The 24,775-nt window shown below is 45.7% G+C and overlaps 3 protein-coding genes across 5 annotated transcripts in view; 2 read left to right on the top strand and 1 right to left on the bottom strand.

Annotated features, from left to right (window-relative positions):
• Nucleotides 1-4,434, top strand: part of ITGB7 (integrin subunit beta 7) — a 25,856-nt gene extending 21,422 nt beyond the window's left edge. The window contains 5 exon segments of the mRNA XM_069101185.1: nt 1,754-1,977; nt 2,147-2,363; nt 2,580-2,788; nt 3,042-3,202; nt 3,596-4,434. Coding sequence (XP_068957286.1) covers nt 1,754-1,977; nt 2,147-2,363; nt 2,580-2,788; nt 3,042-3,202; nt 3,596-3,676 — 892 coding nt within the window. The 3' untranslated portion in view covers nt 3,677-4,434.
• ZNF740 (zinc finger protein 740) lies at nt 4,376-24,775 on the bottom strand. 2 transcript variants are annotated; one of them, XM_069101193.1, is made up of 8 exons: nt 24,637-24,775; nt 21,866-22,208; nt 21,421-21,615; nt 10,351-10,500; nt 9,853-9,939; nt 8,816-8,939; nt 8,290-8,408; nt 4,376-7,569 (listed from the first exon to the last, which is right to left on the bottom strand). In XM_069101193.1, the coding sequence occupies exons 4-8, from the start codon at nt 10,432-10,434 to the stop codon at nt 7,480-7,482; spliced, it is 504 nt and encodes a 167-aa protein (XP_068957294.1). In that variant the 5' UTR covers nt 10,435-10,500; nt 21,421-21,615; nt 21,866-22,208; nt 24,637-24,775; the 3' UTR covers nt 4,376-7,479. The 2 variants fall into 2 exon arrangements, with proteins under 2 accessions (XP_068957294.1, XP_068957293.1); XM_069101192.1 differs by lacking the exon at nt 21,421-21,615.
• CSAD (cysteine sulfinic acid decarboxylase) overlaps nt 23,447-24,775 on the top strand; it is a 33,982-nt gene continuing 32,653 nt past the window's right edge. Inside the window, exon 1 of one of the 2 annotated variants that reach the window (XM_069101190.1) lies at nt 23,447-23,705. The gene's annotated coding sequence lies outside the window, so the exon portion shown is untranslated. Of the gene's footprint in view, nt 23,706-24,610; nt 24,744-24,775 lie in introns of those variants that run through there. The other variant, XM_069101187.1, reaches the window with a different exon arrangement.

Below are 24,775 nucleotides of genomic sequence, written 5' to 3'. Positions count from 1 at the left end.
GAAAAGCATTTTACTTTAGTTTCCTCAGCTATGAAAATGGGGATGATGATAGCATTTACCTCCTAGATGAGGATCAAGTGAGATGATATTTGTAAAAAGCATTTACCACTGTAAAAAGTGCCTGCTACACAGCAAGCATTTAATAAATGCTTATTTCATTCCAACTGCTGGTCATATCACTTTTAGAGTGCTAACAATTGAGGTAATGCTTACTGATGGTCTAAAAGACAATGTGATTCTTAAGATCTTCTGGCCTGCCTAGCACAGTGTAAAACATTAATAAATGTTTGTTGATTGATTTATTGGTAAGAAATAGTCAAGTTCACTGTGGAAGGGGGCTGCACAGGACTGAGGACCGGACTATTTTTTTGTGTTTTGTGGGTGACCATGGCCAAAAAATTCATAAACTAGCAGTCCAACCTGTTGGAGATCAGTCTATGATTTAGGTTAGTCTTCAGACAATAGTCTGTTGTAGGTACCATATTTAAAGCCTTTTGAGTTTGATGGAATCTGCAAAACTTACACTCTTTTGAGGACCCACCGTCACTTTCACACCATAACAAATGATTACAGTAAGATTTTTGTCTGTATATGTTTTAAAACCTTAAGTTGGCCCTTTCTTACGCATCCATAGTAATCTCTTTAAACAGTGTCTCCTTTTCTTCTTTATAGGTATTTTTCATTTTTCTAATATTCAGAAATTTATTCTCAAGAGCTTCTCATTTAGTTAGCCTTTAGAATTTTAAGCCTTAAGATCCAACTTATCTATTATCTTGACTTTTTGAAATGTTTTCCATGACTCCAAAGCAGACATCAGGCTTTGCCCAGCTTACCTCTTCATGTCTTTCATAAATTTTAAGATATAGTGGTCACCTCCTCCCAAGGTTTCTATCATGTGTGATTCAATAATCAGTTTTTCCTCATTGATCAAAATCAGGCCACAAAGAACATTTCCCCTTGTCACATCCACCTTCAAAGAATTAAATTATAACTAAGTCAAGAATTTATTAGCTACTCTTCGTGTGTGTGTATGTATGAGAGAGTGAGACAGAGCAAGAGAGTGCATTCCAGCAGATTCTGGATAGCCAGAAGGTTGTCATCACTGTTTTCTCATGCCTTTGTGCCAGGCTTGTGACCTGTTTCCCAAATTCATCTATTTCCTCCCTCTGTCTAGTTGGTCTTTAGTTTACTTACATAATATTGCTTCTCTGTATCTTTCCATTGGTCCTCACCCAAATCTCCCCTTTAGTTTGTAGATTTACTCACAAGAGTGTATCTTGTAAATATTCTATTGCTCCTTTTAACATTTTTGTTTCAATTGAGTAAAATATACTCCTTTAGAGCCATATTCTAGTTCTGAGTTCCATATCACCAAAGCTCAGTGATACCCATAAAATTGGAATGATCATGTTAAAATCTAATTCATTTTGAATATTATCCATATTGTGTGCAGAAATCTGAGACTACAGGCTTTATTACCAGATCTTTTCTTGGATATTATTTTTGTGAAACACTGCTGATCATCTTCTCACCATGTTATACCTCTGGTATCTGGATTGGCAGATGCATGTGGTCAGTTTCTTTCCTCTCCCACTTTCATCTTAAATCTTCCCTGAACAGAGAGGAGGGAAGAATAGCAGGGGCTGGAAGATGCTGAAGGAGAGGAGCATAGGTTAAGGCACAGAGAAGAGGACGGGCAAGCACTTCATCATTTTTCTCCCCGCCTCTCTTCCCCCGTCTTCCCAACCCACAGTTGTGCTCCTGGTCGTGTCGGTCGGCTCTGTGAATGTTCAGAGGCAGAGCTGTCATCACCAGATTTAGAGTCCGGATGCCGGGCACCCAATGGGACAGGGCCCCTTTGCAGTGGGAAGGGTCAGTGCCAATGTGGACGGTGCAGCTGCAGTGGGCAGAGCTCAGGGGATCTCTGCGAGTGTGATAATGCCAGCTGTGAGCGGCATGAAGGCATCCTCTGTGCAGGTACCTGGAAGGGCTTTAAGGGGGGTAAATACTGTCTCTAGGAGGGTGCTCAGGAGACATGGGGTAAGCAGGACAGCCCAAATGAACACCCAGGGAGTCAGATGCTCTCCACCTCAAGATGTTTGCCTATAAGGGGAGAGGCGTTTCAGTTTCTCCTTTCTCTCCACAGGTTTTGGCCAGTGCCGTTGTGGAGTCTGTCATTGTGATGCCAACCACACAGGTCAAGCCTGTGAATGTAGCAAGGACACAAGCAAGTGTACCACCCCAGGGGGGTTCTGTAATGGACACGGCTCTTGTCGCTGTAACCAGTGCCAGTGTCTGGAGGGGTACTATGGTGCCCTATGTGATCAGTGCCCAGGCTGCAAGACACCGTGTGAGAAGCACAGGTGAAGAGTTTGGGTACTAGGGTTTGGGGAAGCCAGGAAGGAGGAGTGCCAAGGAGTTGGGACCCAAACAATACACGGGGAAGCCCAAGGCATTGCATTAGGTGCCTTTCAGAGAGTAGGCACTTAATAAAAGTGTATTGAACTGAATTGTATGGGTTTTGGGAGGGGGCTTGTTGGGGAGTGTCTGTGAGTGATTCTTGGCATTTGGTGGGACAGGGACTGTGCTGAATGTGGGGCCTTCAAGACAGGTCCACTGGCCAGCAACTGTAGTATGGCCTGTGCCCATGCTAATGTAACAGTGAGTCTGATGCCTCTGCTGGATGATGGCTGGTGCAAGGAGAGAACTGTGGACAATCAGCTGCTCTTCTTTCTGGTGGAGAATGAGGCTGAAGGCAGGGTCGTGTTGAGAGTGAGACCTCGAGAGAGTGAGTATGGGCGGGACTGCTGTGGGGACTTGGGGTCATGGTGAAGAAGGCTGTAGTGGGGGGGCCGAGGGACATGTTGGAGAGGGGTTGTGAATCTTGGATGTATTACACGATAGGCTCAGTCCCGTGGGCAGAGCTGGGGGTCTGGTTTCTTGAGTATAGGAGGTATCCATGGGCACAGGTTAGGCAGGCAGTCCTAGGGAGGTTCTAGGCCTCCCCAGGCTCCCTTAGTAACCACCCTTCCACTTTTCAGGGGGATCAGATCACACCCAGGCCATTGTGCTGGGCTGTACGGGGGGAATTGTGTTAGTGGGGTTGGTGCTTGTCTTGGCCTATCGACTCACCGTGGAAATCTATGACCGGAGAGAGTTCAAGCGCTTTGAAAGCGAAAGGAAGCATCTCAACTGGAACCAGGTGAGGAGCCATCCATGTTTTTCCTCACACGCTTCTCATATTTCCTGCCCCTAGACCCTCTCATCACTTTTGCAGCTCACAGGTCTCAGGACACTTTCACAGCCAACCTTACCTGCTCCCTGCTTCATATTCCTCAACTCTGGCTGCTTACCTAGAGCACCCCTCTTGCTGGCGCCATGATTCTGTTCCCTACCCCATAGTTCCTTAATCCCGTGCCTTCTGTCTTGGTCCTGTCCTGTCCCTCTCCACTCCAGTTTGTCTTCTCATGGCATCTAAGGTGAAGCTTGTTTCAAGGAAACCTAAGGACTAGGGAAATGATGGGTGAAGGCAGAATCAGCCTCCCTTATCAGCTTCCAACACTCACCCCACTGCTATCTTCTCGTTTTCCCCTAGGATGACAACCCCCTCTATAGAAGTGCCATCACCACCACCATCAATCCTCAATTTCAGGCGAAAGAGGAGAGCCCACAGTAAGCAGCTGCTCATGGGCTAGATTCTGCCCTTCCACACAAGCCCAAAAGGGCCCTTCTTAAACCTGACTCGGTCTTCTCAGGGCTCACTTCTCACTCTTATTCCCCTAACAGTGCTCCTTACCATCTCATCCCTTTGGCAATTTCCTACCCAACAAATGATTGCTTTCCAAAAAAAAAAAAAAAAAGTGCAGGACAGAAACCCTCTCACTCCACAAGGGCCAGAAGTTTTTGTAATCCCATACCAGAGCTGTACCCAAGGCTAAAACTACTGTGTTGAAGCCACCAGAGTTAGTAGTCCAACTGGAGAGTAGGTATTTTGCTTTTGCCTGGTTCTGGAAAGTGCAGATTTTTTCTGTCTGGTTGTTTATGTTCAGGGCCTTTGGAAAGCACTTCCTTATAAATTTTCTACTCCTATTTAGGTCTACCATCTCTACCCTATTGCTATCCCCTGCTTTTCCCCATTGTTCTATGGCAAAGGGCAGGACTGTGAACCAAATGATATTGCCTTTAAATCCACAGGTAGGGGAGGTACAATAGAGTTTTTTAAAAAAAGGCACAAGTGGGGATGCCAAATTTTCCTTCTCCAACTTGTGATAAAGGCAACCTGAAATGGACCCCTCCCCAGGAAAGGCAGACACTGTAGAAAACCCCCATTTTATTTAAATATTCTAAATATGTCACAAAGGAACATACACTGCACTTTGAATGGTAAAAAGATACAAGTTTATAACATCTTATAAAAACTACCATTTAAAATTTCTTGTCCATCTGTTACTCCCTTCCCGCCCCCCAATAGCAAAATAAGTGTATTAAAAAAAAAAGGGGGAAGGTGAGAGTGAAGGGGATGATGAAAATAAAAGCTCCAAGGCCTGTGTAGGATGGTGGGAAGAGGGAGTTGGGAACAGGGGGCCAGGGAGACTACTTCCCCTCTGGCCACCAGGCCAAGGGGCATTATCAGTAGCTAAACAGCCGCTGTGGGCTGGTAAAGGGGTCTTTATGACCCTTAGACGCTGGGGTGGACAAAAAAGGAAGGCTAGGGACTGGAGGATATAGGAATTTGGGTAAATGCTACATTGAAGTAGCAACTCCCCTATAAACTGGCTCATCTCCCCTTCCTCCCAGCTGTGGTATCTGCAGCACAGAGGAAGGTGGTGAAGATTCAATCCAGGAGTCCTTGCAATCTTCTGTGGTTTCTTCCATTAGGTGAGGCTCCTAGGCCTGGATGGGTAGGTGTCCAGCACCCCTCCTTCTATCCACCCACCCCCCTTCCTCTAAAGTCTTAGCACCCATTGCAACAGAATTAGCCACAGGCTCCCCCCTACATGCTAGTGATGGCTGTGAGCTGTCCTGGCCTGGTCCCTTACTATATACTCATTAGCTCCCTCCCATTCCTTCGGCTGCTCTGGCAAAAGCTGCAGAAGCAGTCTGACTTACAACACATCAGCACATAACCCATTCACATGATTTCCCACTCTTTTCCCTACCCCCATAAAAAACCCTACCCCCTCTAAAAGTAGCCTTGCAAGGCAAGGGGGTTGGGTGGGAAGAAGCCTTCCCAGTTTTTAAGAGCTGTTTGTGGTTCATCTTTCTAAATCCATCCTTGCTTCTCATAAGACTCCTCATTGTTGACATTTAGAGGAAATCTTAGACCCCGGCAATCCCGGCTCACCTCCCTGACACCCAGGAAGCTGGCTGACATCACTAAGACTCCCCCTCCCAGGGATCATTCACTGCACAGGGGAGGGGGAATGCATAGAATTCAGGCCAGGGGAAATGGGTGTGAAATTAAAATTGGAAGGACTGAACAAAGTCTTAAGATGCTGCCAGTGCAGAATGTGAAAGCCAAGGATCCCTTTCTGACTTCATCAAGTCCTTCCCCTTCAAACAAGCAGGATTTCTTCCTTCTTTCTCTGGCCCCTACTGCCCATCTATAGGGAATGGTCACAAGTTTGCTGCCATACCCCCTGCTTGTCAAGTTTAAGGACCAGAGGAACACAAGCTCTTCCAGCCCTGCTCTCATCTAGTCCCACCTCCTACTATCCTACCCTATTCACAAGACACAGGTAACTGACCAAACTTTCCCAGACTTAAGATGTGAGATAGGGATAGACACAGCTGCACTTCCCAAAGAGATGCCTAACACCTTTTGCCTCAAGGGAAGGAGTGATTTCATTCCAAATGGCCATTGTTCAAAAATCCCTAGCTCTCAGCTTAGGCCAGAAACACCAGAGCCCTCAGTTTGTTAAATAACAAAATCCTCAATATACAAATCCCCTGAAATCACCAAGATGCTGCTCAGTTTCCCAAGAACCCTTTGGGTTCGGGAGAGAGGAGGCGCTTGGCTCAATTTGCCATTACTGTATATTCCAAAACATCCACACAGGTGTTGCACACATACATAAAACACTTCTAATCAATCAAACTTTGGGGTATGGAACAAGTGGACATGGGGATTAGAGTACTGATTAAAATAAAGTCCACATTAGCTCCATTAGTCATTACAAGCAACCCCCCTACCTGCCAACATCCCCCCACATTCAGGGCTGTGGAGGGCCATTAGGAGGAAACAAGACCCTCTCTCTCATTCTTTTGTTACGAAGAAGCAACCATCTTCATCTCAATACAGTGATAGGACTTGGGTAGGTACAGGGGAAAGACACTTCCCTCCCCACTACAGGAATGAGATAAAAGGCAGACTCCAGTTTCATTTACTTCTTCAGCAGGTTGTGACCCAACTCAAGTCTAATCTTGACACAGAACAGCTGGACTCCTAAGAGGGCACAGTGCTGATCCACTTTTTGGCACCCAGAACTTCCAACCCAGCCACGTTAATTTGAATTCCAGTGGCAATGGGGGAAGGCAATCAGAAAATCAGGCTACATGGAAGCCACCCTCAAGATTCAGGATCCCTAAGAAGAGGGGGGAGTGATCCCCAGGTCTCCTTCCATAGCTTCCTCCAAAGGCACTTGAGCCAGCCCCATCAAGTATTTGTGTCGCACACACTGCTTAAACACACATGGGCACAACTCTTGCTACTCCCCTGGGGAGGAGGTACCTGTACACTCTTGCTTGCGTCCAACTGCCCCTGCCTCCCAGGGACCTCTTTCTATAGCCCATGGTAAGATCAGCTGCCGGCCATTTCTGCTCCCCACCTGCCTCAGAGAAAGTGGTGAGGTACAGGGCATGTAAACGCCAAAGGCAAAATGCAACCAGAATGCCATGTGTGGGGGTATGATCAGGACAATCACAGTCCCTGCTTTGCCCTAGGGCACCATGCCTTCACTTTACCTATACCCACAGTTCATCTGGTGAAATCACTTTTGGATTAAATATATATGCATATATATACACGTATGCATATATATGCATGCACACACATACATATACATGTACATATATACGCATATGTATACATATACATATATACACATTCACACACATCCCCTTCCCAGTTTCCACTCCCATGTGGAGTTCATGGCTGTGTGATCCGCTGTTCTGTCTTGGTCCTGTATCTTGAGTCCCTTTCCATGGCTTAATCAAGGGTTCAGAGATTGGTCAACCCTCCCAGGAATTGCTGGAAAAACCCCTCCAGCCACCAAAATCTCAGATTATTTACAGGGCTGTGGCTCTGGTGCCCTGTCCCCTGATGTAGGTTAGGTCTCTGACTCTCCTGGTCCCCTCCTCCATGAAGAGAAGAAAGAAGAGGCATGTGGAAGTGTGGGAGGTGGTGGCACCATCAGAACCAGAGGGGGCAGCATCTTCAGCAAGCTCTTCTGATCCTTCCCACCACCCTGGGCCCCATGCCTAGAGGGAAAATTGCCCATCAAGGGTTTTGGAGTGACACCCTTGGCACATCCGTTTGTGTCTGAGCAAGCGATCTGTCCGGGAAAAGCTCTGAGAAGAGAAAAAGGAAAATGTAAACTCATAAGAAGAAAACTGAAGAACCAGTTAGCTGGGCCCAAACTTTTCCAGATCCAGACGCCTTCCACTATTCCATCCTGACCCGACCCATGTCCTAATATCTGCATTTCAATGATATTGCACTTTTTCCAATGTTGTCTAAGTCTGGGGTTTTAAATCTCCCATCACACTGGGAAATGCTCGATAGCATGCGTTCCCTCTCCCTCTGTATCTTCTAATGCCACTTCAAGGCTCTGCACATGCAGATCGAGCAGTTAAACTGACCTGTCCCTAGGCATGTCTCAGGTAAGACTAGGAAAAAAGACAATGGGTGTCACCACAACACATACTGTTTTAATGCTGACACTGGTCAGGACTAGTGGTCAGGACACTATGAGTGGACAGTGCTAAAGTCCTCTTTTGTAAGAAGACTAACTCTAAAAAGACCTAATTTAGATCACCCTGTGATACTAATCCCATCACAGTTGAGGGAGATAGGGGGATATCAGGGCTGGGAAGCCTAGACTCTTATAGCAAGCAAACTCTGTGCTGACCTCAACCTAAAGAAGGGCAGTGTCACCCATATGAGGTCAGGACCCAGTTTAAGAAGCACTAAGGACGTCTTGAGTGGAAAAAGTTTAAGAAGTCCTGGTGTGTATTGATGGTAAAGAGGAGTATGTGTTCATGGTGAGTATGGAGATATTGGGGTGATACCTGCTGACATCGTTCACACTGGTAGGGTTTCTCCCCACTGTGCACACGTTTGTGACGCTCCAGATGGTACTTCTGAATGAATCGCATATCACATACATCACATTCAAATGGCTTCTCCCCTGGACACAGCAGAGAAAAGAAGAACACAGAAGTCAGTATGATAGGGACCCTTATACCAGGTACATTCCTGATACCTCTATCCCCCTCACTCTGGCCTCTGTCAGTGAAACCTGAAAGGGTGTTCTGAGTGGGATGGAAAGGCGGAAGACATTCCCCCAAAGCTCACTGGGCTCAGTGTTAACTACATCACTTCCCCGTGTCTTTAGGTATTCTTTCTACCATTTCCAATCTTTCTTTTACAAAGTAAGGTCCCCAGGGGTTGGGAGGAAAGGAAAGGTTCTGTGGCCTTGTTTTTACTTAATGATTACAGGGGATCTTTACTTAGACACACAGACACAGACTCTCTCTCACCTGCCCCCCTCGTGTGTTAGTGATTATTTTCTCTCCCAATAGGCAGAAGGCTTACCTGTGTGAATGAGGATGTGCCTCTTGAGGTGATAACTACTTCTAAAGGCTCCAAAACACTGCTCACAAATAAAGTTTTTCTGGCTTTTCACTTGAAAAGAGCCGTTCTGCTCCACAACCACCATCTAGGGATGACAATCAGGCCTGTTACCTTAAGGGAAGCCCCCAACGTCTGTCTATTCCTAGAAAACCCTATTCTACTGTAGCATCTCTGGTAGCTGCTTGACTTTAACTTTTCTGCTTATACTAAAGAGGGTCCTTTTTCTCCCTTCCTGGGGTCAGTCAATCCAAGTCTGGAGACGAAGATGAAATGGTTTACCTTGGCCGATGTGTGACATGACAGATGACCTGAGAGGAGTCAAGTCTACGCCTTTTCTAAAGAACCCCACATGTTGCCACTTCCTCCTCCCTGTCTCATTAGCCCAGGACAGAAACCAAGCAGCAATCCATACAGCTTAAGGAACAATTTGAACAAAGCCTTTTATGTTTATTATCTCATTATATCATCCCAGCTAACCTTAATAATATTTATATTTTGCTTTAAGGCTCACAAAGCACTTATGCTCACAGCACCTTTTTGGGGAGGACCTTGGTAAAGGGAACTCTTTGGTGTACAAACACTTTCCTCACATGCAGACTAGCAACTCTTCTGTGATTAACAGTACAAGCATCATTGTCTCCATTTTACTGATTAGCAAAGGAGCCCAGAGAGCTTACCTAACTTGGCCCTTCATGATGCTAAAGGAGTCAGGCCTCTAATTCAGGTTTTCTGGCTACAAGTCCAGTGTTCTTTTCACTCTGCTATGCTACCTGTACCCCCATTTTACACAGGAGGAAATTAGGACTTGGAGGGGTGGCATGCCTCGGTCCACGAAGCCAGCAATGCAGAGCAATGAGGGGACGTGGAGCCAGGCCTTACAAGTCTCCCCTAGCTTGCCACTGGTTTTGAGGTGATCTAGACTTCAGTGCAATGATCCCAGCAAAGCAGAGGGCTGAAGGGGACCCCTCAGCCCCAAGCATGCCTGCCCCATTACCTGCCTTTTTAACTTTTTTTGGTGGAGGAGCTTCAGCTGTGGTGCTGTCATCTTTTCGGTTTCGTGACTTTTCTCCATCTTTGCGATGACCCTTTTAAACACAAGATTGTATTTAACACTTTGGTCTACTTCAGAGATAAAAACGGGCAGAGACAGGATAAGAAAAGAGGTTCTCACGATTTTCAGACATATGGTTAGCCCCCACATGAGTCATAGACGATGGACTCCTCCCTCTTTCCTGTCCCAATGATCAGACAATGGGGACTCAGTGGGAACCTCTGTTCTTATCTTCTCACAGCTCCTCAGGCTGTGGCATCCAAAGGTTAGAGGCAGGGAAAAGACCCTCCCTCAGATGTAAAAAAAAATGCCCATTCACCCCACCCCAGCACAATCAATGGGAACTGGTGGCGCCGAGAAAAGGAAGGGACATCTCCCTATCTGGCTGAACAAAAGCCCAGAGTTTTCTACGGAAAACCAGGTCGCTCAACTCGCAGTGCTGTACCTGGCCTGAGCACCTCAGCACCTCTGGGTTGCCCGTTCGCTCCCCGTTCTCTGCCTGTTTGCTGGCAATCTGGCTCAGCATCATCTTCTTGCTGGCTGCCGTGGGGACCAAACTCACACCTGCAAGGCCCTCACAGGCTAGGAGACTCGCCTAGATTGGGAGAAGAGAGGTCAGATGACTTGAGAGGTTCAGCTAATCTTGGTGATGCTCCCTCACCCACACAGCTGGTCCCTTGATCTGCACAAGCCAACCTCTATTCCAGAACAGCCTTCCTCTTTCCCAGCATCACCAGATACTCTCTTTGCTTTCCTTTAAGCGCAGCTATAAAGCTTGCCATTCTTCCTGCCTGAGATGGCTACTGTTTTTCTTCAAGACATAACTCCTCACCTTCTTTTAACCCTTACTTGACATTCCCCTTCTCTAGGAAGTCCTTTCTGACTATCCTGGCAAATAAGGAACTCTTATTAAGTTGCTTACTGGTTGATCCTGACTGATCCTACCAGGAATCAGTCATTCTTTTACTTTGATATGCTTGTTGCATGTTGTTTGCTTTGAAAACTGGTCTTTTCTTTTACTTAAAAGGGACAGCTAGGTGGCAAAGTGAATAGAGCTCTGGCCCTAGAATCAGAAAGAGTCCAAATCTGATCTCAGACACTTACTAGCTATGTGGATTCTGGGCAAGGCACTTAACCTCTGTTTGCTCATCTGTGAAATGGTCATGATAGCACCCAGCTCCCAGGGCTGTCGTGAGGATCAAATGAGATAACTGTGAGTGCTTAGCACAGTGCCTGGCACTAGCAAGAGCTACATAAATGTTAGTTAGCCTTTATTATTATTATTATATAAGAAACTAAGGAGAATAATGGAGGTTGGGCACAGAAAACCCTGAGCCCAACACTCTGTATTCTAGAGGCTGGTTTGGTTTCAACTAAGTCATGGGCTTGCTCTGAGCCAGAATTTAATCCTATTCAGAGTAGTCTTGCAAGACCTCGCTCAGCCCTTGGGTCATTTCCAGTCTCAAAGAGGTGGCAAAGAGAGCCAAGGTTCAGATTTCAGCTGAAATGGAAGAGGAAAGGATCATGGGAGAGGAGAAAGCAGGGGATGAAAACCTGTCCCAGGAAAGTCTCCCTCTCACCCTCAGAAGAGCCCTCATATCCTGAGAACCCTCAATCAGCAATAATTTGGGACTACCAGAATATACCAAGGTTCACAAAGTGCTTTCCTCTCCATCCTGTGGAGCTGACAGTGCAAGTCTTGTTCCCCCATTTGTCAGATGGAGTCAGGGAGGCTCTGGGAGGTTAAGTCACTTTCCTGGGGTCTCCTCACCCCAAGTTCTGTGCTCTTGTTTCTACTCTTACTCTAACCCAAGGAAGAGGACAGACCTTGGCCAAGTTGCTTATATGTATCTAGGCCTATTTGTTCAATGATGGAGTTAGAATAGACACTCTCCAAAGGTCTCTTCTAATGATTTGTGATTATATTCATTCTGAACTCATCAAGTATTTATTATCTACTATGAGATTAATGGCAGGAATGGGAAAAAGCATTACTATGGCACATTTTCTATGCCAGGCACTGTCCTACGAGCCTCATTTGATCGTCACCACAATCCTGGGAATAGGGGTTGTTCATCCCTATTTTGCAGTTGAGGAAACTGAGGCAGAGACGACATGACTTACTCACACAGCTAATAAGTGTAGGAGTCTAGATTTGAACTCAGGTCTTCCTGACTCCAGGCCGAGCATTCCAACCCACTGTGCCACCTCTGCTGTGGTCAGTCTGTCCTACCTCTAACACTGACCTGCTCAGAGGGAATCATCAACTTCTGCTACTTTAGTATCATCTCACGGTACCCAAGGCCCTTCCCGGCTCTTTCCAGCTTCTATCACTCCTTTCTTTTACTAGAAGAAACTTCTTTTTGCTAAGCAGTAATTGATTCCAACTGATCTTTTCCCATTTCTTCATGTTCGGTATACATCAAGGATCTGGGTAATCTCAGTGGGATGAATATTCTTTCTACTGATGCATCTCAATCCCTAATTTAAGATGACTTTTCAGGGTTCATTACCTTGAGCTTAGTGACAAGCTCCTCTCAACTGAGATAACAGACAATCTATAATCCACCACCAGACCTGTGCTTGAAGCTTTCTCCACTGAATAAAACCCACTAGTCTTCAAGAACAGAGGGTGACATTATAGCTAAACCAAAATGAGATTCTGGAGCGGCTACAGATTCTGTACATATGTAGGGATCTATAACTCTATGCATGTATGTAGGTGCATATGTGTTTTTTTCTGGACAACCATCTCATTTTCCCCTTTAAACTGAGAGCTCCCCAAGGCTAGGATAATTACAAAGTGGGGATTTGAAAGTTGCCTTTATAACTGTACCTGACTGAATATCATTCATAAAGGTAGACATTCAGCTATAATTTTTTACAACATATTACCTTTATCATTCCCAAATTAGGGGACTAAAAGTCATATGGTCTCTCAGCTATAAAGTGGTACGGAAGCAAGTTCCTACCCCTCGTCTTCCACTCTAACCTCCAAAACGGATCAGTTAAGTCCACCTAGCCAATAATAATAGCTAGTATTCACACAGCATTTTAAGGTTTGCAAAATGCTTTACAAATATCTCATTTTATCCTCACAACCACCTTCAGAAGTAGATGCTATTATCATCCCAATTTTACAGAGAAAGAAATCAAGTCAGGGAGAGGTCAAGTGATTTGCCCAGGATACCACAGCTAGTTTCTGTGACTGGATTTGAACTCAGCTCTTCTGGACTCCATGTAAGTTCAGTGCTCTACTCACTGTGGCCTCTAGCTAAAATAAATGGCTTCCTGGGACACTGTAAGTATCCCTATTTTGAGGACTGAAAGCTGCGTGAACCCTCAAAGTCATCCTAAAAGGGGACACTTAATAAATGGGATATGTAGTATAAGAAACAGAAGGGGAACTAAGGGTGTTCTAAGGCAGCACGGAAAGAGGAAGGCACCCGGGTTGAGGTAGTTAAGGAAAATACTCAGACATACTGTAGTAATAACTCATTAAGCCTGGGGCAAGGACTTTCCCCCCAAAAGAGGGAAGGGTGTTATAAGCCTTCCTGCTTCTGGGTATATATGCACACACTATTTCCTCTTGTAAAGAAACCAAAGGCATAAGAGAAAGGTAGCAACCAGAACTAAGTTGGGACCAACCTTGGGACTCTGAGGCTGCTAAAGTTCCACCAGAGGGCTAGCAAAAGAGCCTCCCCTGGAGCACAATGACAAAGAGGGTCTTCTACTTTCTACAACAGATTACTAAGCATCATCAGGTGCCTATTCTATGGGCACAGGGCATAACAGGGACAAAACAGCTCCAAGGAGTCTGTATTCTACTGGAGCAACACATCACGTGGGGGTGTGTGTGTGTGTAAATACATACACTCAGTACATATGGAGGCACTGTTACATATGTGCACACTATACATTGTGCATTAACAATAAATACAACATCGTTTAAGATGGGGAATGAGCAGCCGAGGAACCCAGAAAAGCTTCCTGCAGCATGGGTGTAAGCAGCTAACCAGGGAGTCAGAGAGATATGGGAAGAGGGTCCCACACGGAGGGGCAGAGATGAGAAGTGGAGTGCAGCGAGGAGGGACAGCACAGCCAATGTGGCTGGACACCGAATGCATGAAAGGGAGGGATGTCTGATGGCTGCAAAGGTCAGCCAGGATCAAGTTTCCAAAGGTCCTAGAGCAGAGACTCTGGAGTCTACCGATCAGCAGAGTGATACGGCCAGACCTCTGCTTGAGCAGCCGCTCTTCCTTAGGGAGAATCATCTGGCGGCCGTGTGGAGGAGGAGATGGATCAGAGATTCTGGGGGCAGCAACATCAGCCAGACAGGCACTGCTCTAGTCCAGGTGAGAGGTGCTGAGGACCTGAGGCGGAGATGGAGGAGAGAGGCAGTGGAGTTAGGAAAGGCCTGGCATGCCTCCTGCAGGTGAGACGGGGGCAGAGTCTGGAAGGAAATGGGGAGGCAGAGTTAAGGAGGAGAGCCAGTGAAAAGGCATCGATTCAGGACATGGAATGTTGTGTTCAAAGAACATCAAGCAGGCCAGTGTAGCTGGACTAAAGAGTACAATAAGGGAAGCAAAGTCAATAAGTAGCTAGTCAACAAACATTTAATAAGCACACAGTATGTGCAAGCACAGCATTGTGCTGGGGATGCTCCCCCCCAAAAGGCAAAAACAACCTCTCCCTTAAAGGAGGGAAAGGTAGAAGGGGCCGGGATGGTTAAGGATTTGAAAAAGCAGAGGTAAGAGGGAGCCCAGAGAGATGAGGCCACACCCACCCTCTGGGAAAGACCCTCGGGCCATCTGTGAGAATGGCTGGGAAAGCGAGCTGGTATGGCAGGGAGGGTATGAGCACTTGGGTAGGTGGGGGGGGCTCAGAAGGAAGGGACAGTGGCCCCCAGGCTGTAAGGAGGGCGGGGCATGATCAATGACATCCATTACTGCCATAGAGGAGTAACAGTAAAGAGGAGGATGGGAAGCAGGGGGGAGATGGTGAGCTCCACTCTGGACATGTCAGTCTGAGCCGTCCATGCAACGTCCAGCCCAAGAGGCCCACTGGGGGTCAGGAGAGAAGTGAGGGCTGGATAAATGGATCCAAAGTCACCTACGTGGAGATGACAGCTGAATCTGTGTGAGCTAGTGAGAGCAACAAGTAAGTTAATGTAGACAACGTTTCTCTAGCTGTGCAGCAAAGAACCCTGGAATAGACCAAACTTAAAAATGAAACTTATGTGGTTTGTTACTATACAGGCATTAAGATGATAATTTTAGAGGATTTTAGTACAGAGGTTCTGTCAAGTTGTTTTTGCCACTGAAAAAGTCTGAGAATCATGTGTAGAAGAGAAAGAGAAAAGGGCTTAGGAAAGAACCTAGGAAAACAAACACTGTTAGTGAATGTGACCTGGAAGAAGATCCAACAAAACAAAGTCAGGAGTAGATCTCAGAGAGGTAGGAGAAGACTCAGTAAGGAAAGGATCAACAAGAGGGACTGACAATGTGGAAAGCTTCAGAGATAAAAAGGACGAGGATCTAGAAGCCATCACACATGGCCTCTGAGAGATCACGGGCCTGGGGAGGTCAAAAGCTGGCATGCAGAGGGTTTACAGGTTTGCAAGAGAGTGAGAGGAGAGAAAGCTAAAGCACTGATCATAGCCAAGAAAAGGAGGAGGGATACAGGATGAAAGCTGGTTGGGAAGGATTCAAGTGAAGGTTTTTGGTTTTGTGTTTTGTATTGTTTTTAAAGAATTGGGAAGTCAAGAGAATGTTTGTAAGCCACAGACGCAGTTAGCAGATAGGGAAAGACTGAAGAATATTGGGAGAGTGGGGATGACAGAGGGCTCAATCTGCTGGAGCGGATGGTATGGAATGGGATCTCTCTCACATGCAGAGGTTTTTGTCCTGGCAAGGAGAAGGGCCATGTGAGACAGGGTAAAGAAGTGGGGGAAGACATCTAAGGGATGTGGAAGGAGGAAGGGAGAAGAGGCTCTTCTGAACAGCCTCAATTTTTGCCGTGAAGAATGAGGTAGGGTTGGGGGCAGCTAAGAGGTGCAGTGAATAGAGCATGGCCCTGGAGTCAGGAGGTCCTCAGACACTTAACCTTGGGCAAATCACTTAATCCCAACTGCCCTGCCTTGCCCTCTCCACAAAAACAAAAAAAAAAAGAGAATGAGGTGGGGTGCTCAGTTGGACAGGTAGTGAGAGGGGATGCCACGAGAGCTTTGAGGACAGATGAAAAGATTTGAAAACAACACAAAGAAAATTATTGGTGACATTGTGCACTATGTCACCCTGGAAGACACGTCAACTGCATTATGTGCTCTTGTCCCCAAGAGGCTGAGAAATGCCAGCCTTCTCTGAAGCTATACACAAGTCCCACGTTAGGTCTGATCTGTGTAAAGCTGCAGTAGTCGTCATGTCTTGCCAGCAAGGATGGTATATGACCGAGTGTCCACTTTGTGGGTTCAGAGGCTAAGGGGTAGGGTGGTCAGAAGGAAAGAGGGCAATGGCATTTGTTGCCTTCATAGTATACAGTATATACCTGTACACTCCTTGAGGAGAAGGACTGTTTTAACCTTCCTTTGTTTTCCCAATGCTCAGCAAAAGAGTCTGAACAAAAGCTTGCTGCTTGATTAGAAGGGAGACATAATTAGAATAATGATTAGGCTCTGGGGAGGGGGAGGGAGAATTATGAAAACTGGTTCCCCTGTAAACTACCTGGAAGTTAAATTGGAAATTGGAACTTTATATGAGTCCCTCAGAAGGACTTTCCTAATGATATGACTTCTATTTCACATGTAGTACTGGGAAACTTAGGAAGATTTTAAAAAGTTGGCTAAACTCGTCCTGTTGGAGCATGAATATATTTATATTTTTTCTAATGGACTTAGTACCCTCCTCAGGCAAATTCTCCCTCCTTCCCATTCTCATTTTTACTCATTTACTACCTCCCCTCACCACTAAAAAAATTATTTTTTTGTTATTTCAATCACAAGAGGCAGCACAGTGCCATGGAGAGTTGGGTTTGAAACCAGGACAACTGGGGTTCAAGCCCTGCCTCTGTGACCTGGCCAAGTGGATTTAACCTCTCTAAGCACTACAGGTAACTCTCTAAAATGCCAAGTTGCAGGGAAGGTGCTAGCCTGCATTAGTAGGTGGAATTTCCTCATCAGGGAGCTCCTTATATCAATGAAATCACAGGTATCCAATCCCTGACCCTAATCCTACTTCAATCACATAATTTAAAAATTACTACTATTTTTAGTTTTTGCACTGCCTTTATTATTACCAAATAATAAGTTCCCTCCCACAGCCAGAATGCCATCTCTTGTTAATAAAAGGGGTGGTGGTGGTGGTGGTAGTAGTTGGGGGAAGAAAATGTAATTCATCAAAATTAACCAATGCAGACTTAATCTGACAGTACATAGTATTGCTCAGCCCTGCAGTTCTCTATATCTACAAAGACAGGAAGGAGGTGCACTGACTCATTTACTTTGAAAGTTTTTATTATTCAATGTTAAATCTGCTTGTGTTTATACAAGTATATGTGTGTTGAGTTTACCGTTTAAACTTGTGTATGCTGGTATATCAGGTATTAATTTGTTCTGGCAGAGTATTAACCTTAAAAACAAAACAAAACAAAACAGGGGAGGGGGTGAATTTAAGGAGTTAGAAATTATTTCAGACTCTTCTAACTCTTTATAGGAGGAAATAAAAGGGTAGAGGGGAGGAAGGAGCTCTTTAAGAAATTCTAGCAGTCTAGAGTTAGAATTAAAAAGAAGACTGACCATATCCTGGAATTAGGAATGGCTTCTTTGCCTAGTGGTGAAATTTGATTTTGGATCATAAAATCTGAACTAATAATTTATGGACAGAGAGAAATGTTTCATTGCCCAAGTCTACTGTGGTGAAAGCTACATGAATATGACCTGTTTTTGTAATGATGACAAGTGTTTGTCTGTACAAAGGGTTTCTCTTTACAGGAGTTCCCCAGGGCATCTCAATTATCAGAATATGGTTTAGCAAATGCCATTATGTGTTCCATCTTTAACTATATTTTACATTTTGGTTTAATTGGAATTCTACACAGATTCAATTCTGTGATGTATGAACTTGGACAGCTTTAAAGCATAAATGGACATAAAGTTGGGTACTTATAAGATTTTAATTCAACTATTTTATTATTTAGGACTATATTTAGTTTTCCTGTTTTAGAATGAAAATACCTAGACCGAAGCAGAAAGAGTGCTGGACAGTAAGGTGAGACCTGAATTCAAGTCCTGCTAACATGGATTAACTGTAACCTTAGAGAATCAGTGAGCCTCAGTTTTCTCATTTATACAAGGAGGTTAGGATTTCCTATACTCCCTAGCTGACCAAGTATCATTAGGAAGTGCTTCATAAATCCTAATGTGCCATGTAAATGTGAATTTGTATTCTCATCGTCAGTGGCATATAAAATTGTTGTTACCATGGAAGGTGTTTTGTGGGAAATGGGACCTAATTCATGCAGGCACTGAAAAAGAAACCTAATGCTATATTCTCTGGTAGGTTTAAGGAAGGCACAATGTGGCTCTATTATGTGAATAAGTATGCTGTATTTCATCTGTGTGAATAATGTAGAAACACAGACAGAATGCAATTATGCTTAAGGACAACCAGCTGATCAACAAGTATTTATTAAGCACCTATTGTAAGTTTAATTATACCATTAGAGCTGAAAATTATTGGTCTGTGGCCACAGTGGATGGGCATGAAGTATGACAGTGCTTGGAGTACCTATGATAGGTTTATCTAGAATTCTTAACTTTTTTTGTAGCATGAATTCCTCTGGTAGTCTGGTGAAATCTATAGGTCCCTTCTCCAAACGAGGTTTTTAAATGCATAAAATAAAATATATAGGATTACAAAGAAGACAATGATATTAAACTACAGTTATCTAAATTAAAAGAAAAAACCCACCATACGCTCGAGTTCTCAGATCCAAACTTAAGAACCCCTGATCTAGAGAATTATCCATAGATAGGGAAAGAGCAAGCTGTTTCTCAGATTCAGGAATCATTATGAAGAACACATCAATTTCTGAATAATAGTAAGGAAGTATCTGTTCCCATTCTATTATCTTTTTTATTTCCCATCTTCTGCTGCTTAGTTATGATTTTGATTTCTGCACTTGGTGTTGTGACTATTGGAACTGTTTATGCCCAATACCTAGTTTGACGTGAGATTTGGTTTGCCATAGTACATAAATAAGAGGTAGTTTGATAGGTAATATGCATGAAAGACAGGAGTGGGTGAACACGAGAGTAAGAAAATGAATTATGTCATCTCCATTCCTGCCTACATGTTACTTTGTCCTGATTACTACTGTGTTTTTATTTTTATGCAATTTTGACTTTGTTATGGTTATGACTGTGAGATTATTGAAATATACTGCTAACCTGTGAAGAAGATTCTCTTGGTCCATTGTTTCTCACTTGTTAATGACAAAAAAATAGACATTTTCAGATAGCAGTGTAGAGTTTGGCACTGAGTAACTTGCTGGACCCTCATGATAACCCTAGGTGGCATCATCACCCCTCTTTTCTGACTGAAAGGGGTCATGACCCGCATGTGACAACCCTGTCTGTGTCAGATGTGTGCTTTTAACTTAGGTCCTGTTGACTCCAAGTTCAGCCCAAGATCAAGCCAGCTCTGACTGACCAAAGTTTGTAGAGGGAAACCTATTGTCTAAGAATGGTTTCACTCAAAGTGGATAATATACAAACACAGATCTTCACAGAGCACACGCTGAATTTTAGGGGTAGAGAAGTCACAAAAGGATAATTTATATATTGGGCCTGTACTTTGACTTGGTCACTGGTTTAAGTTTTTGTTGTTCAGTCATCTCAGCCAGGTCTGACTCTTCTTGTCTCCAGCTGAAGTTTCCTTGGCAAAGAGACTGTTGTGCTTTGCCATTTCTTTCTCCAGCTCAACTTACAGATGAGGAAACTAAGGCAAACAGGGTTAAGTGATTGCCCAGGGACACACAGCTAGAAAGTGTGTGAGGCTGGATTTGAATTCATGAAAATGAGTCTCCCTGATTCCAAGCTCAGTGCTACATCCACTGCACCAGCTAGCTGCCCAAATCAGTTTAGGAGCAAGGGATAATTAGAAGAGAGGTTGCTGGAAGCAGACAAGACTACTTTGAGACTTGCCCCTAATAACCAACAATGGTCACAATAAAGTCTAGAGCTAGGCGATTGAGAGAGTGGCCTTGTAGGGGAAGTTGGATGTTATAGCAGACAGAGCACCAGCCCTGGAATCAGGAGTACCTGGCAGCTTCAGACATTTACTAGCTATGTGACCCTGGGCAAATCACTTAACCCAATTACCCACCCCACCCTCCAAAAAAGACAGAGACTGACCTTGAAAAACACCTTGAAAACTAGTCAGATCTAGTTCAAGAGGGAAAGGAAGCATTAAATTCAACTGTGGCTTCTACATGCCAATGGGGAAGCTGAGAATTAAGTTGCTGTTTTCCTAGAAACTACATAAGCAATAATAGTAGTGAAGTAAATGCTAGAAAGATGAAGTACTGTAAAAAATTTTCTTCTCCCAGAATGTGCACTTTAAGCAACTTTTATCAGCAAATCATCCTGTCCCATAGACTATATGCCTTTCAGGGCAAACTGTGGCTGCGAGGATTTGAATGTCTAAGAGAGCTTTAGAGATAGAACCCTGCTGGTCAGTAGTAGATGACTAATCAGAAATACTCTCCCAGGCTAGCATGGGTGCTTACTAGTGACTAAGTAAGGTACATGATTAGTAAAGGCCTGAGAAAGAAGGCACACAACAAACTACAGCTGTCTGGACAATCTCAAGGATTCTTCTGTTCCATCAAAGGGGCAGAGCTAAAGAGATACTAAAATTGCCAGGGTCCAGTAGATGGAAATCCATACTGCTTGAAAGTAAAGACAGTTTTTACTAGTTCGGGCAGGGACAGGTGGTTCTCTGTTCTCTTTTTGAGAGTTCTCTGTTCTCTGAGGGCTGAAGTACATACCTCCCTGCACCCCCTGCACACAGCCTGGCCACTGGAGTAGGCTGTATGGAAAAGTCAGTTGGCTGAGAGTATATCCTTTCCTAAGGTCACCTTCCCCTTCAAAGCCCTGCTTAAAACTATCCTCCCTTCCTGGAATTAATCCCCTTATTAATGTTATTAGACTATTACCAACAATAATTATGGTTGACAATTACACAAGTCTTTTACATGTTCATCTCACTCCATCTTCACAACAATCCCATGAGACAGATATTACTAGTTATGACTACTCCCATTTTACAGATGAAGAGACTGAGGCTTAAAGAGCTTACCAAAAGTCCCATGGTGAGTTAGTGTCTGAGGAAGTATACAAAATTCTCTTACATGCCACTTTGGTGTTTTATCCACTCACCCACCATAATTCCCTAATCATGCTTAAGGAGAGTTCCTTAGCAGGTGAGTACTCAATTTATACCTTATCTGCACTTACCTATGTGTTGCTTTCTAAGCATTACGTCTGTGCCTGGGGCATATGCCTTACTTGCTTTGTTTCACTAGGAGCTCAGTGAAGGTAAAGACTATAGATTGCCTCTCTTCCTTTCTCTAGGCCAGCATTTCCCAACTTCTAGCCACAAGTCCATGGCAAATTTTTGCTTGTATGGCAGAAAAAGCTTTGCAAAGTCCTCTGTTTAAAAAAAATTTTAACTTAAAAAATGGACCCCTTACTCACCCTTCCCATCCCCCTCCTCTAAGGGACCTACAGCCTCATTGTCGAGGCTGCAGAAAGAGGGACAGTCTTCAGGAGAAAACTGAGCTATTTTACCAGTCCAAAGCATAGTTCTGGTAGGAAATATTTCTCTCCTGGTGTGCCCCACACAGCACAGAGCCTATGGTCTGGCGTGGCACAGGTTCAAGAGCACTCCAGCCTGCCTTACCTGAGCCATGCCGCCCACTTCACTTAACTCGATCCAGCAGCTCAAGGGTTTCTTACTCCTTTGGTTAGTGTGTATTCAGAAGGAACTACCAACATTTCACTGTGGCCTCCTCATTCCATGTCCTCTGCATGCCCTTGCTGCCATACTGAGAGGCCTTGGGCTGCCTCTGGAAGTCAGGGCCCTCCAAAGGAAAGATGACGTCCCAACAATTGGGCTCTTTAACCCCAGTCGCTGTTTTCTGATGGTCTCCTGCCCGTTCTCAGAATAGAATGAAAACCTGTTGTCTTCAGTGTCCAGCTCGAGTCTCTGGAGGGAGCTTTGAATCTGTCTCAGAAACCTGAAACTAGAAAGTGAGACAAGGGTTACTGAGATCCAGCTGCTGAAAAACAGACAATGATGTTATTGGGTGGAATTATTTTATGAGTTGTTCTACAAAAGCTCACACAAAGAAGTCATGTTAAGTTGGGCATACAAAGATCATGAGAGCTGAAAGGGATGTTAGAAATAATTTAATCCAACTTCCTCATTTTGCAGATCAGGAAACTGAGGCCCAGAGAGGTTACCTGTTCAAGAAACAATTAAATGTTATAACTAGGAATCAAAATTTAATTCCCAGCAAACCAGTTAACAAACATTTACTAATGCCCCTAACATGTGTCAGGCATTGTTATGGGTGCTAGGAATAGAAAGATTCTTGGGGCAGCTAGGTGGTACAGTGAATAAAGCACTCCTAGAGTCAGGAGGACCCCAGTTAAAATCTGACCTCGGACACTTAACACTTACTAGCCGTGTGACCTTGAGCAAGTCACTTAACCCCAATTGCTCCTATGAAAAAGCAAAAAAAAAAAAGATTCTTCCCTCAAGGAGTAGTGACAATCATAACTTAAGTATATAGAAAGTAAGTAGAAGGTAATTTTTTTAGGGGGAGGTGAGTGCAGCTGATGGAGGTATTTATGAAAGGCTTCCTGTAGGAGGCAGCATGTGAGCTGAGTTTTGAAGGATGCTAAGAAATTTTACAAAGAAGTGGAGATGAGGAGGGAGAAAACTCCAGGCTTTAGAGACAGTCCATGAAACGGCAGACAGGAGATGGATATTATTCATGAGGAATAGCAAACAGGTCAGTGTGGCATGCCTGGAGAGAGCAGAGAGGAATAAGGTATAGACAAGTCTATAGAAGGAGTCTGGAGCCAGACTGGGAAGGGCTTGGACATTTTATCCTAGAGGCAACAGGGAGCCAGTGGAGTAAATTTATTGACCTGGGATATATGTAAAGGGGTCAGGGGGTCTGTGAACTTAGATGGAAAAGAATTACGTCTTTATTTAAATACAGTTGGTTTCCTTTGTAATATTCCATTTTGTTTTATGCATTCAACATTATTTTGAGGAGTCAACGGGCTTAATCAAAGGGGGTCCATAACACAAAAAAGCTGAACTTCCATACTGGAGCTTTTTGAACAAGGAGTGTCAGGGCCTCACTTTGACAGTAATTTGAAGAAGGGTTTGGAGATGGGAGGGACCAGAGCCCAATCAGGAGGAGGCCAGGGTGGTATGGGTCTGTACTAGGGTGGGGGCCATATTAGGGGAGAGACAGGGTCAGATGTAAGTTATGCAGTGGAGACAGAATTCACAAGACTTGGCAACTGATTAGAGATGTCTCTCAAGTCATCTAACCTGGGCGACTGAAATGGGGTGGTTAAGAGGGTCTGAATGTCAAGGAGAGGGGACAATCAATGGAATCTATCGGGGGTCTGGCCATGTGCGGCCAGGGGGAAGAGCTCTGGTCGAGGTTTGAGGCCGAGAAGCCGTATCTCGAGGGGTCGAGACAGGGAAGGAAGCAGACGTAAGTATCGTTCTCGCTTTTTTCCCTCCGAGTTTGGTGGTGAAGCAGAAGAAGGAAACAGGACACTTTTGGGGGACTAGAGGGTCTGCGATCATTTAAGGGGTGGGGGCACTACGCTGCACCTATCACCCCACACTTCAGGCCAGGATACAATGAACGCTATCGTCTCCATCTGACAGATGCCGAGGGTCGGGGGCTCACAGAGGTCCCCAGCTGGTTAAGGACGTACACAGCTCTCCCTGGTTCGGGAGGGACCCGGCCAGAAACAATGCCCTCGAGGCAGGGGTGGCCGCCCCCTCCCCCCCCAGGAGCTGCACAGGGCCGGCATCTCGCACACAAAGCAGCTGGGGGGGGAAGTGGGGGAGGGGAGCCAACAGACCCTGGGGACTTTGCAGGGACCCCTGGCAGCAGCCGCTGCGCCCGAGAAAAGTTTCTGAGACGCGCTGGCAGGCAAGCGGTCAGGCGGAAGTGGCACACGGCCCGCAGGCTGGGCCCACGTGGGTACAGGCTTCGGGCAACGCCGCGGGAGGTGCGGAGACGCAGCTAGCGCCCGAGCTCCCAGGGGCAGGCGGCGCGCGGAGGACGGGCGCGGGGCTGTGAGAGAGCCGAGCGCCGAGGGAGGAGGGCGGCCGGGCTGCGTGCTCGCGCACGAGGCTTCCCTCGGCCTGGAGCCGAGGCCGAGCGCGCGCGCGCTCGGGCAGGATGGGCCGGGCCCCGGGCCGGGGGTGTAGGGTGTCTGGAGGGGGTGGGGAGAGAGAGGAGTGCGCGCGCGCGCTGCCGTCCGCCGCGGTTCCTGCTGCTGCTGCTCCTCCTCCTCCTCCTCCCCCGCCTGCTCCGCACGCGCCCGCGCTTCTCCCCCGCGGCCTGCGAAGGGGCCTGAGGCGCAGTCGTCTGCCTGAGCCGCGGTTTGCTCCCCGGGACGAGCTCTTACCTGCCGGGCGCAGCCTCCAGCAGTGTTCCCGTACGGGAGAACCCCTCCCCCAGTGCTCACTCTCCGGTGCCAGCCCCGCCGCTGCCGTTGCCCCCGCAGGGACCGAGGCAAGTTTACAAACACCAGCCCGGGGCCCGTT

Source organism: Petaurus breviceps, unplaced genomic scaffold (genome assembly GCF_028583685.1).
Source record: "Petaurus breviceps papuanus isolate PSGF00001 unplaced genomic scaffold, PetGlider_PUasm1.0 454, whole genome shotgun sequence".
NCBI classification, from domain to species: Eukaryota; Metazoa; Chordata; class Mammalia; order Diprotodontia; family Petauridae; genus Petaurus; species Petaurus breviceps.
The sequence above is the reverse complement of the archived record's forward strand: the minus strand, read 5'-3'. Positions and strand labels throughout refer to the sequence as shown.